The sequence below is a fragment of the Plasmodium yoelii genome (genome assembly GCF_900002385.2).
Source record: "Plasmodium yoelii strain 17X genome assembly, chromosome: 10".
NCBI classification, from domain to species: Eukaryota; Apicomplexa; class Aconoidasida; order Haemosporida; family Plasmodiidae; genus Plasmodium; species Plasmodium yoelii.
Window position 1 is genome coordinate 1,692,471 of NC_036182.2, and position 14,369 is coordinate 1,706,839.

General features: G+C 22.8%; 4 protein-coding genes across 4 annotated transcripts; 1 reads left to right on the forward strand and 3 right to left on the reverse strand.

The window, feature by feature from the left end:
* Window positions 1-159: 159 nt before the first annotated feature.
* PY17X_1041300 (condensin complex subunit 1, putative) lies at window positions 160-5,538 on the forward strand (the record flags this gene model as incomplete). Its single annotated transcript, XM_022956369.1, has 1 exon — window positions 160-5,538. The coding sequence occupies one exon, from the start codon at window positions 160-162 to the stop codon at window positions 5,536-5,538; it is 5,379 nt and encodes a 1,792-aa protein (XP_022813416.1).
* A 635-nt stretch (window positions 5,539-6,173) lies between these two features.
* PY17X_1041400 (conserved Plasmodium protein, unknown function) lies at window positions 6,174-8,638 on the reverse strand (the record flags this gene model as incomplete). The annotated part of the gene is made up of 10 exons (XM_022956370.1): window positions 6,174-6,241; window positions 6,350-6,389; window positions 6,606-6,659; window positions 6,759-6,917; window positions 7,027-7,152; window positions 7,287-7,347; window positions 7,463-8,075; window positions 8,174-8,240; window positions 8,429-8,492; window positions 8,598-8,638. 10 exons carry the CDS (start codon window positions 8,636-8,638, stop codon window positions 6,174-6,176), a joined length of 1,293 nt encoding a protein of 430 aa, XP_022813417.1.
* Window positions 8,639-9,550: 912 nt separating this feature from the next.
* PY17X_1041500 (uncharacterized protein) lies at window positions 9,551-11,905 on the reverse strand (the record flags this gene model as incomplete). The annotated part of the gene is made up of 1 exon (XM_724019.1): window positions 9,551-11,905. The coding sequence occupies one exon, from the start codon at window positions 11,903-11,905 to the stop codon at window positions 9,551-9,553; it is 2,355 nt and encodes a 784-aa protein (XP_729112.1).
* A 1,243-nt stretch (window positions 11,906-13,148) lies between these two features.
* Window positions 13,149-14,291, reverse strand: PY17X_1041600 (conserved Plasmodium protein, unknown function; the record flags this gene model as incomplete). The annotated part of the gene is made up of 1 exon (XM_724018.2): window positions 13,149-14,291. The coding sequence occupies one exon, from the start codon at window positions 14,289-14,291 to the stop codon at window positions 13,149-13,151; it is 1,143 nt and encodes a 380-aa protein (XP_729111.2).
* Between the last annotated feature and the right edge of the window lie 78 nt (window positions 14,292-14,369).

Below are 14,369 nucleotides of genomic sequence, written 5' to 3' on the forward strand. Positions count from 1 at the left end.
TGTAAAAAATAAAATTATACCGATAATATTGTAAAATACATTAAATATATTTTATCAAGGTTAAAATAATAAACACATTGCGAGTAATAAAATTGTGATATATGGATATACATATCTTTATTTGCCTAATATTAATGCTTATTCGAACATGAAGCAACAATGCTGCAGGGGAAGATAAAAAAATTTAAAGTGCCGCTAGACAATAGCGTTGATAATTTTTTAAAGGACATAAAAATAAAAAAAAATGAATATGTGTGTGCGTGTGAAGCAGAAGATCTTGATAATATAAGCTTAAATTGTGAGTCCATAATTAAATTATTTAATTTTATAAATGAGAGTTATAGTAATGTGTTGCTATTATTAACACAGGAAGGATTTGATTATTTATTGAATTATATAAGGATATGTGATAATTTCGATGACTTTGAGCACGAAAAGATATTTGGGTGTTTAATTATATTGGCTGAAAAAAGTGTTGATATATATAAAAATTATTTTAAGTGTTTAGAAAAATATAATAAAAAAAATGAATGGAATAATGGAGTTCAAATATTAAATATGATTATAAATGAAAATAATAATATTATGAATATGGTTATAGAATGCTTAGATCAAAATTATAAGGAGTATTATGCAACTGATAAAAAAAGTAAATTTACATTTTTTGATTTAAATGAAATATTAATTTCTTATTTTAACGCTCTGACATTTATATATATAAATATATTTAATAGTTATTATAACAGCAAATTTTTAAAACAGCAGAATACAGAAATTGTTGTAAATGTTCAAAGGGGAAGAAAAAAAATAAAAAAAGATAATGAAGAAGAGAAGAATATTGCCATAAAAAATTTAAACTCACTTTTAAATAATATAGTTTTATTGCTGAGTGTTGTCGATTTTAATCTTTTGTATGATCAGGTAAATATATCTGTAGTGGATATATATGTCCAATTTTTTTTAAATATATATATTATAAATCAAGAGAATAATAATAATAGTAATAGTAGTAATAATATTATTAACATTACGGCTTACCATGACTCTATATCTATGATTGTTAGTAAGCTACTAAAACTATATATTAAAGAGGAAAGCACAAATTTTGAAAATAAGGATGAAGAGAAAAATGAAATAATCGAAAACTCAAAACGTGATGTTAATGATAAAAATAGTGGTGATAACGAAAAAAGTGATAATGTGGAGAATGGTACAGTCGATAATGAACCTAAAAATGATCATATTGTAAAAGAAAATGTGTATGGTACTAATTTTTATTCCTATTCTTTTACTTATATATTTTTAAATGTGTGTAAAAAATGTACGAATGTAAACGTGTGTGATTCGCTACTAATTGCGAAAAATACGTCGATACCTAGAATTATAATAAAAGAATTTGTTGATTATATAAAAGATAATTCCTTGTTATATTTAAATTTGAATTTGCAATCGCATTCACAGAACGAAATAATCAACATTTTAAATATTTTGGAATATTTGTCTAAAAATTTAAGTTTACATTTGCTTGATTTTTTGAAAGATTTTATAGACATGCTAGGTATTGATATATATTATATAAGGAAATATATTTTTGACATATTTAAAAATTTTATAATTTTAGCCAAATCTTGGGAAGAGATAAAGGAAGCACGTGATATTCAGGACATGCCCATTAAAGGAAATAAAAATGAGATGACAAATAGAAAAAGGAATCGACGAAGTAAAATATATGGAATAGATAGTGAAGATGAAGATGAATTTTTTAAAAGAAAAAAAGGAAGTGGTAATAATGGACATGCTGAAAACGATGAAGACAATAGTAGTTGTTTTTTTAGTTCAAATGATGAGAAAGATGATGATAATAGTGAAGAGAGCGATGTAGATGATGATTTTAAACGTGGTGGAAAGGGAAAGAGTAAAAAATCAAAGCAAAAAAAAGGAGATAAAAAAAATCGAAATAGTAATAAACGTAATAACAATGGAGAACATGGTACAGATAAAAAACAAGATAATCAAAATGCAAGGAAAAAAAAAGTTACAAATTTTTTAAATAATCTTTCTTCAAATATTAATGATAGTAATATTAATACAACTTATAAAGATATAATAAATAAAATAATTTTGGAAGATTCTGAATTTTTACAATTATGTTTTAAAGAATGTTTAAAAAATAGATCTTTTATTATGAATGTGTTAATATCTAGACAATATGATGCAAAATTACATGTACGATGTCATTTATTAAAAATATTACACGAATTAATTGAAAATAATTTTATTCCATTAAATTATTACAATAATATATGTTTGATATGTAGTGAAAGGATTAATGATAAGTCACCTTTAGTTAGACAGAGAGCATTTGCATTACTTTCATGTATAGCTAGCGATGTAGTAAATAATAAATATGTGATTCCATTAGATACTAACAAAATAAAAAGGGAGCTACTCAGTTTGAACAAAAGAAAAGATTTGATGATTGAGAAAGAAAATAAAGAAAATGGTGTATGTGAATCAGGAGGTATAGGAATGGAAAAAAAAGATAAAATGAATGAGAATGTTTCAAACAAAGACAAGAATAAAAAAAAGCATATAAACCTTTCGGATAGCGACAGTGACGATGCAAATAGCGAAAATGAAACTTGTAGAGAAAAGGTAAATGATCCAGAAAAAGATGATGACATAGATAGTGTGGAATCATTTTTAAGTGATGATAAGAATAAGAGGAGAAATAGTAATGCTAATAATAGCAAATATGATTTACTAATAAAAATGTATAATGAAGTTTTATCAATTTCTATGATTGTGGATAACTGTGTTGACATATGTTTTAAGCTGCTGTACTCTATAGTGGATGCAGATCAAAAAAGTTCAATAAAATTTTTAATTTTAGCACATATGTGTGGAAATAAAAAAGCAGGAGAACATATGAATAATGTATGGTCTTTAATATTTAGTAATAATAACAGTATTATTGAAATAATTATTAACGAGTTTATAAATGTAAATATATGTTATGAAGATTACAGAATTAGTGCATTTAGGTTAATTAATATTATAATAAATAGTAAATTAAAAGATATAGCAAGTATTGAAAAGATAATGGAATGTTTATTAATGAATGAAAAGAGCAATTTAAGTATAAGTAAATTATTAGACGAATTATTTAACATTATATTTGTTGATACATTTAGTGAAAATAAAAATATGATTATAAAAGAAGGTGCATTATTACTTATGAAGATATTATGTCATTCGATACACACAGTTAATACAAAAAAGGGGAAAAAAGAACAATATTTTTTTTTTACTAATAAAAGAAAACATTTAATTATATTATTTATTAATCAATATAAAGATAATATGCATTTTATCAATCTTTTAATTTTAATATTAAAATATAACAATACAAATAAAATTATACAAAGTCTTTTAATTATTTTATTCAATTTAGTATTTGATCATATTATAAATGACAAAAAAGATAGCACATTATGCAATTCTATATTTGATTCTATAGATAGTCCGCAATATAAGAATAAAATTTCAAGGATAAAAACAATTAAAGATGTAAATGACGAAAGTAATGGTATCGTTGATGATACAATTAACCCAAAAATTAAAAGTAATGAATATGTCGAACATTTTTATTTGAATGATGACTTAAACATATGGCTTAAATGCTCTCAATCAATTGTCGAAAGTATGTATGAGCATTTCGATGATTTTATTGTTATATTTACGGTAAAGATAAAAAATTTGCTAAATGGGTTATTTGGAAACAATAATGGAGATAATAACTCTAAAAACCTTGATTACAAAGGATCGAAACTTAAGAAGAAAACAGAAAAAGGAGATAATTTGAACAATATACCATGCTCAACATTAACAAAATTTATTTTTGTTTTAGGGCATTTAGGGTTATATACATATATATATGCAGAGAAGGTACAGAACAAGTTAAAAAAATTGTCTTTAAAAAACGAGAATAATTATGGTATGTGCACAAAGGAAGAAAAGGATAGAGAATATTTTGATTACATAGTTGAACATATGATTGTGTGTAATAACTTACTTGGTAAAAAATTAGTACCATTATTATTTTTAATAATAAATAACCCTGAGAAATTTTTTAATGAGTGTTTAATTGTAGAAGAAAACAATATGTGTGATGATATATCAAAGAAACAGAATAAAGATTATATACATTTTAATAACTGTCAAAAAATGGAAGAAAAAATATATATGTATTATGACATGTATGCACTTATATTTGTTTGTTTGTTAACATTGTGTAAATTTTCAATTATATCTCAAAGTTTTTGTCAAAAAATAACTAGTAGTTGTAGTAAGATATCTATAATACAACTAATTGTATCAATAATAATAGAAGAAGAAAATCAAATTTTTGGAAAGACTGCAAAGTTGTTATCCTTAAATAGGGATAATAATATTGGAAGTGATACTCAGCAAAATTGGGATGATGATAGAGAATATAATGGGGATAATAACGATTATTTAAGCATTGAAGATAAGAGAGGTGAAAATCATAAGAAAATAAATCAGGGAAATGATTTCGAGTATATACAAAACACGATATTGTATAAGACAATTTCAAATATACGAAAGATGTTATTAATAAGTTATGCAGATTTATTGTATAGACATCCAAATATTTTAGAACCATATAACAAATATATTTTCAAAGTGCTAAATGATAAAGACATAAATATGCGAAGAACAGCTGTCTCTGTTTTTACACATTTATTTATGACTGATACTGTAAAAGCAAAAAATACATTACTTGTACATATGATGTATTTAACCAATGATACAGATGATAAAATATCGAGCGGATCAAAATCTTTTTTTTATGAACTTAACCGTAAATCATCTATTACGTTAGTAAATAATATTTGTGATATGGTATCCGTATTAGCTAACAATGAAAGGAAATTAACATACAAAATGAATAAAGAAATATTAGAATTTTTATTATCGTTTATTAAAAAAAGCAAATATAATGAAACACTAGTAGAAAAGATATTTAAAAAAATGAAAGAAACAAATATTAATAAATCAGATGCTTTACATTTATATATGCAAGTGCTATTAAACATTCAAATAGATGAAAAGGTGTTAAGTAGAATAAATAAATGTTTTCCTTTAATAAGATATATTATAAGGGAAAATCAATATGTGCATGACAATTTAGTACTTATATGCAAAAAAGCAACTGAGAAAAAACGAGGTAGACCAGCAGATGAAACACAACAGCAACAACAACAACAACAAAAAAACCAAGCAAATGGAAATGAGAATGAAAAGGAAAAGGAAAAGGAAGAAAAAAATGAAAATGATAAATCTGAAAGTAAAATGAGAGAATTGGCTGAAGAAATACTTGGAAAAATTGAATCTACTACGAATAAAGCAAAAAATCTTGCAAAAGCAGCCAAAATTAAAAATGAAAACGAAATTATTAAAAACGAGGAAGATGCAGTAGGAAATGATGATGAAGTGTATAGTAATGAAGAATGATCGAAATGATATTGTGTTTATTTTGTAAGTTTAAATGAACTCAGTTGGAGAAAATGGTAATAATAATAATTTTTTTATGTTGTACTGGCATATATTTATTTGTATGTATTTTTTCTATATGCACTTATAAATGTGCTTGCATATGGTTTCCCTATGTGTTTATATCATTTCCTTTTTTTTTGTGCATTGTTATTTTTATTATTTTTGTAACACAGTGGAGGACTATAAGGCATATAGCCATAATATTAACTGCACTTTGTTGTTATTATATTTTAATACACTTTATTTTTTTGTAATAGTTTGAATGCGTTAGAAAAATGAATGCATATTGCACTGTATTCGATTTTTGCTAAACGAAAACTACCTTCTTAATCGGCTATTTGCGTTTCGATTAACTTTTTAAAAATTAATAAATTTGAAAAAATGATATAAAAAACGTGTATCGGGGTATAGATATACAAATATATATATGCACCGTTTTTTAATACACAAAGGAAATACTATAACAATGCATAATGCCATTTACTTAAACAGATAATTAATCAAAAGCAATCGAAAAATTATTGATATATATAGTTGGATTTCTTCGTTAGGATTAAATATTTTATACATTTGTTAAGGTCTTTGTTTTGGAGTTATATGATGTTATTGGAATTTTGCTTGTGCAACTCAGACCTTGAAATAAGCGTTTGTTCTATCATCTCTGGGTGATGAGAAAAAAAATATGCATAATTTTTGGAAAAATATTTTACGTATATATGTGTGAAATTTATTATATGCAAAGTAATATGAATATATTTATATTTTTTACCTGAAACAATATTATTAACGATTTTTGTTTTCACATTTACCTAAATTAAAGTAAATATATCCCATTATGTATGCATATATATAAAGGGAAAAAGTGACAATAATCTTGTCGCTCATATTATTTTTTATTAAATGTGTAATTTTTGGGATGGATATATTGAACAAATTCATTCACTCATTTAAATATTTTACAATTTGTAAAAGAAAAAAATAGAAAAAAGACAATAGTGCATTGAATTAATCTTGGTTTATCTTACTAAATAAAGAATGCATTCTGTTAACCAAGGTAAAACGATTAAATTGACACCTTTCTATAAAAATAAAAAGGATTTAAATATGCAAATATTTGTGTGGTGTTACTACTTATGTTTATAGTGCATGGATACTTTTTATACTCCCTTTATTTATACCTCAAATTTGGTTGGTAAATATTCTGAAAGAGAAAATGAATCTACATTTTTTTGAATAATATGATTAATATTATTTTTGGCTTTACTAAAAGCAATTTTCTTTTTTATTATAATTAGAATTTTATTTTTCAAAGCAATTCTATCTTTTATTTTTTGTTGCTGTGAGAGAAAGAAATGTGTAGTCATTTGTATTTATAAATTTATACATATATTCAATTATTTACATATAATTTTTATATTATTTGTTTGGTTTGTCGCAATATATTACTGTTTCGTCGTAAAAGGCGTTACAGCTTTTTTCAGCATTTTCAAGGGATCCATATTTTTGTATGCGGATGTTTTCGTAATACCCTATGTTATTTTGTATTTGGTTTAGTTCTTGTTCTTGATATAGCTATGAAAAAAATGAAGTTTAAAGAGATGGTAAATACGCATGAAAAAATAATGCATAATATTAGCACATTAATTTTATAGGATCGTAAGCATATTGATATTAAGGGCTTTTATAAAATTTCATGAATATATTACGCTTTTTAGAGCGGAATTTAGGACATCCTGAACTATATTTTCGATACTAGACTTTACTTCACTTTCGTTTTATTTTATAAAAAAGGAAAGTAATATATACATATATATATAGATGGATACAGAGAGAAAGGTAAATATTATAAGTCGCGTGCACACTTCATTCAAAATATTCATACCTGTAATATTTTGTAAAATCGTCAATGAAAACCTGTGTCTCCGCATCCTTGTATGTTATTTTTTTTATTAACTCGTTTTTTCTTTTTTGTAATAATATTTTTTTTTTTTTTTCTATTTTCATTTTTTGTTTTTTTTGGTATTGTTCTATAATATTCATTGTGTTGATATCATCACTACTATTTGAAGTATCTTCTGAAGATTTAACAATTGGAGATGACATATTATATTCCTTTTTTTTTGGTTCATATTTGAATTCTGATTGAATTAATATGTCTTTTTTTTTTAAAAGTTCATTTAGGTACTCATCATTTGTTTTTATTTTCATAAATGATGGATTGGGGGAAATTTCATTATTTTTGGAGTTGATTATGTTTTGTTGATTTGCAAAACAACTTTTATTCATTTTATTACTTTTATTACGTTTGATATGTTGACTATTTTCGAACATTTTTGAACTTTTGTTTATTTTGTGGGGAATAATTTTTTTTTGACATATGTTTTCTTGATTTTCTATATCAGAACCATTTACTTCTTTTTTTACTATTAATTTAATATTCGTGGAATTATCCCCATTATTATCTTTTGGTAGTTGCAATTTTCGAGCTTTAGAAGCTGCATAAGGATTAAGGAATTCAAGTATATCAGTAATTTTTTTTCTATATATATATTTATCATTATTTTATGGATTATATGAATTTATTTATTATTACCTCGTATATGAGATTTGTTGGTAGATTCATTTGAATTTTGTATTTTTTTCTTATCACACGATGCTATCTATATGTAGAGGAAAATATGAATAGAGATGTGCATAAATAAGTGTGGTAAAGCGTGATGAGTAGCTTTAAATAAATAGAAGGGTATAGTCATAATAGCATAGTAAATGTAATCCTAAACTAAGCATCCAGTTGTGATTTAAATGTAAAAAAGACATATATATATTTTATTATTATTTTTTACTATACAGTCTCTGAAACGTTTTGAACATTTTTAAAACGCTCCTTAGCTGTTGATTTATGTGATTTTACTCTGAAAAGTTGTAATAATGTTAATAAGAAAATAAACGTATGTTTGCATTTACATGAATCAGAGGTTATTATTATAATATTTTTTAGGAAGCCAATTATATATTACCCTAATGATTCGATTTTAAGATTAATTTCATTATTTCGCATTTTTATATATCCAAGGGAAATGTACACATATATGCATATAGTATATATATATGATAACAGCAGTTTTATGAACTATTTATATTGTGTATATATCCTTTATATATAACTTAATGTTTGATTAATTAAAACTTTTAATATTATCATTTATATTAGTTGCCAAAATAGTGTGTCTTTTTTTTACACATATGTACACGTAAATATATAAATGTTATTAACTATGCTTAGTGCACACAAAAAAGAATTAAACATAATAAGAGAGCTAATTATAAACGTTTTTAAATTTCATAAGTTAGAGAAAAAAAATAAGCACGTGCAAAAGATATAATTTTTCGTGGAATTATTATTATGCTATTTGGTATTCTATTGTTACATACACGCAATATGGATTCATATTTAGTTTCTTCTTTTTAAATAGTGGAAAATACCTTTATTATAAAAAAATTTCCGATTATTTTTAACTTCAAAAATGTAGAAATAGGTAAAAATAATATTGTGATATATTTTATTAATATACAAAATTTATATTGAATAAGTTTACATATCCAAAAAAATATTTTTTTGTTTGAAATAAATTCAAAATATTTACAAAAAAAATTACGAAGAAAGTAATACTATGTTTTTTTTCGTATAATGTGTTATAAAATATGTAAGCAAACAAATAATATAGTATAAAGAAAAAAACATATTATATATGGGAATATAATACGTCTACACACGCAAATGTGTATATATGTAATTAAATTAACAAACGGGGATTAAATATATAATTTTATGTTATCTAGTAAGTTATTTTTGTATTTTTTTCTATTCATGTTGTAAAGATATTGTCAAATATATTTTTTTCGAAGAAGGATACTCCTAATAATGTTTAAATTTATAATAGTTTAGTGATTTTTTTCATTACCTTGTGTTTTATAGAAACAAAAAGTCGTATAAAATATTTTGAAACTCTTTTGTCGTTTTTTTATTATAGGGTATTGAGTAATTTTTTTTATAAATGCTTGTCTCATTGGATTTCTTTAATTTTTGTAGCTCTATTTCATTTTGACTTATTACGGTATTAAGATGGTTATATATACTTTTTGCGTTTTTAATAAATATATATTTGTTTAGGGATGTATTTAACAAATTTTGAAACGTTGGAAGGTATATATTATTTATTATGTTAAAAAAGGCAGGTGGAGAATATATAAGTAATATGTGTATATATTCTAAAAAATAAAATAAATAATTAATATCTGAACTATATTGTTTTTTTATGAAAAAGTTGTATAATTTTTCGTTAATTAAATCGGATAAATATTCATTTTTGAAATTTAATAATTGTATATATTTTAATATAAATATTTGTTCACATAAATTAATTTTATTTAAATTTGATGTAATATTGAAGGTAAATTCGACCATAAAAAAAGAAAAAAAGTCATTTGTTAATATACCGTTATTTTTTTGAACTTGATTTTTTTTACTGATGTTGTGTATATTTTCTGATCCGTGCAAAGTCTTATCTGTGTTAATAAAAGATTGTGGTATGTGATGAATATATGGTGTTTTAACTTCTTTACATGAATCATCAGTCATAAGTATGTCAAACAAATTGAAACTGTTTAATAAATTAATAAATTGCAAATACTTTCCATAAATATATTTTATATCATGTAGATTGTGTTCAAATATATTAATTGTATAATTTAATAAATGATTTTTTTTTAAATAATATATTACAGTTAAAAATTCATAATTAATGTCTTTATATTTTCCTTCTTGTAAAATATCTGTACATTTAATATTTTTAAGTAAAGAAAAATTAATTTGAATATTGTTAGGTACATTATTTCCTGTAAATATTTTAAATATTTCATACGCTATAATATTTAAATAAAATAATTTTAACCAATTAATATTATTCTGTAAATTTTTGAGATTAAAAAAAAAACTTGAGAAAATATGTGTATACATATTTTTATAAATATATTCTTCTTCTTTTATCATAATATTATTTTCTAATTTTTCTAAAAGAAATATATTATTAATAAAATCATTTTTTTTAAGCATATCTTTAAGTAAGTTTAAATGTATTTGCATATATAAATCACATGTTGACGTTTTTTCGGTTTGCTCTTTTATATATTCAGTTAAAATGTGCTCTGAATAAGTTTTATAAATATCCTCACGATGATCCTGATAATTATCATTACAATTATCATCGAGCCATATATCATCATTTATAAATGTACTGAGCTCTGTGTTAATGTTATAAACAATTTTTATGAAATCACTTTTTGAAATAATTCCTTCTTCATACAAATAATTTAATAAGAGTAAATTATTGTGGATGTTGTTTTTCATGTTTAGGTATATATTGTTATAATTATTATGTAAAATTTCCCTAATTTTAAGGTATATATTTTTAACATCCTCAGAAAGGTTGTCTTCATATATGTGGGACATTTGAATTTGAGACTCTTCCGTGTCAAATGAAATGCTTTTTATATTACCAAGAATATTATAATTAGTTTCATTTTTATATATTTCAATATCTTCAGTTTTCTGGGTTTCATTTGTTTTTTTTATAATGTGGTCGTTGCTAATATCGTCATTTGATGGAGAGACAAAATGATCATTACCATTATCTTCCCTTTTAATTGAATTTAAAAAAATATTTTCTTTTATTTCATTATAAAATTTTTTTTGCCATCTTATGTTTTCATTTATTCCGTTCGCAAGTTCTTCACATATGCCAATGCCATTACTATGATATGATATGTCCTCTACGTTTTTCACTTGTTCTACATGTTTTTTTTGTGAAAAATCAAAATTTGGGGGTTGTATTTTTTTTGCTATTAAAACTAAGATATACAAATGTTTGCTATTTAAAAAACAAGAGTTATGAAATAAGTGCTCTGTTATTTCGTGTAATAATTTCGAATTTAATAAATTATATTTAAAAGAAAGGATAAGTGTTGATATTACTTCGTTTATTGTAAAATTTGGTAAGTGTAGTAATATTTTATTTTGAGCTTCTTTTATTTTTATAAGGTTATATTCGTCTGCTCTATTTTTTATTATTTTCATTAATACTTCAAAATTATATCTATGATTACGTTCATTTTGTGTTGGCATGGAATAAGATATATAGTTACTTGTTTTATTTTTTTTATCATTTATATAGCTACTACTGTAATGTCTTTTATTGTATTGGTTATTATGTGTAATGTAATTTTTCCCTTTAACTAGTTTAAAAAAATCAAGATACTTCAATTTCATTTCGACATTATATAGCGTTGAATGTTCATGTTAACATAATTGAGAAAGTAAAAAACTATATGAGTATATGTAGTATTTTTATTAACTGAGTTTATAGTATAACGTACATTTTATTTATAAATCGCTTTTTCTTTTAAAATTTGGTTAAAAAAGCGAATATTTTATAAAGAATTGTCTTCGGGATGAAATTTCTTTTTTACATTTTTTAGGTTTGTCATTTTGTTTATTTTGTTATTTATTTAGTTATATTTATTTTAATAATTTGTTGATCTACATATTTATTAATTCATTTGTTAATATTTGAAATATTGTTTTTTTTTTCTTTATCTTGTTTATTATTTCTGAAAAAAAACATATGAAAATTTATACATTTTTTAAAATAAAACATCAAATTTGTCAAGTATCAAAAACTTATATTTTTTCAACACTTGTGTATGCATAATTGAAAATATATACAGTGGAGTATCATGTTATTGGATTTATAAACATTGTGCAATTATTTATGCTTTTTTTATAATTATGATTAAAAACATTGAATATATAAAAAAATGAATATATTACTTTGCGTATTTTACAAATATATGAACTTAATTATGAATTTCGTTTTGGAACATTTTATTACACGGTAATTTTAATAGACTATAATTTGAGATTTTATAAATGGAACCAATCAATGGATTTATTCATGTTATCTTTTATTTATTTTTTTAAAAAAGTGTAATGTTTTAATTATTTTAAAAAGTTAAGGTACAGGACAAAAATAAAAGTCATTAAAAAATCACGAAAAAAAATACACAAAAGGTATAGTTATTAATAAAATTAATGTGAAAAAATAAAAAAGGTAGGGTAGAATTCGTTTTTTTTCTTTTAAAATATTTTTTGAAATATCCTTAATCGTATAATCTATTATTTTGATTACAAATTTTCCATAATAGTTCCCATAGCTAATGTGCAAGGTTCTATTTTATTGTTATATATATGTAATTTGCTTAAATTCGCTTAAAACAACTACATTTTGATATTTCAATTTAAAAATACGCTTTATATACCGCATATATCGAAGGATATAATTTATGAATTTAATATTAGCTTCTTTCTTATTTATGGGGATATTAAATAAAGTACCTTTATATATATTCGTGTGTTATATATACGCACATTATTTACACAACATGAATAAGAAATTATACTTATGTGTTTACATTGAACATGTTTTGTAAAAAAAATATTGCAATGAATTTTATCAGGGCATGGTATTTGAAAGCGTTTTAGCATTTTCCTCATTTGAAGGGCACATTTTTTTTTTTGTATTTGCATTATTTTTTTTGTGCTTTGAAATAACATCATTAAAATCATCGTTGGTAATTAAAACATTATTTTGTAATATAACCCTTACATCCACATTATGTATGTAGCTAAGAATATTATTATCTATATGTAGATCTTTTTCACTTTTATAAATTTTCATTAAGTTATTAATCATAAAATTTTGTAAACTAATATTATTATAATATAATTTTTTTATTTCAAAGACTTTCATAGCTAATACAAAACTTATTTTATTTTGAATATTTTTGCAAAATCGTATTTTAACATTTTTCCATTTTTTATGAACAAACATTTTATAGTGCGCATAAAACTTTTTATATTGTAATAAATATTTGTATGTTCCAAATGATTGGACTATGTAAAACATTTTTCCACTTTTTTTTCTCTCAGTAAGTCCATATATTTTTTTATGATCTTTTGTTATATCATTTGGGCTAGAATTATTATTACCAGTGGAAGCATAGTTGTTATTATCTTCACTTGCTGTGTCTTTCGTTATTCCATTTTCGCTTTCAACGCCAATACTATCATGTGTATTGTTTTTTAACGATATATCATCAGTTTCATTATCATTATCATTTTCATTTTTTATAAAATATTTTGTAATAGATAATTCTTTTTTTTCACTATTTACATTAATAACATTCGTATTGTTGCTACTATTGCTGCAATTTTTGTTATTGTCATTATTATTGTTGTCAATTGGATTTTCGGATATTATGTTTTCACGTTTTCGTCGGCGACGATCATTTTTATTCGTTAGCTTGCTAATATAATTTTGCACATATTTAGTATTATTGATATTATTTAAAATTTTTAAGGAATTTAATAATGTAATATTATGATCTGGTGCTAAATGTATGTCGTTTGCACTTAGTTCTGTGCGAAAATTTACTACTCTCCCTATTCCTATTTTGTTTTTTTCTCTGTGTTTATAAAATACTATGTCATTATGATATAAACATTTTATTTTATTTTTGTCATTACATTCAAGCGAGGGATTTTCAATAACTTGATTTTCGTTTTCTTTATTTTCATTTATAATTAGGTTTTCCATTTATTCAACGATTATCTTACTGTATTAAATAATTTTGAAATATAAAAAAATAAAAACAAATTACTATTAAAAATACTA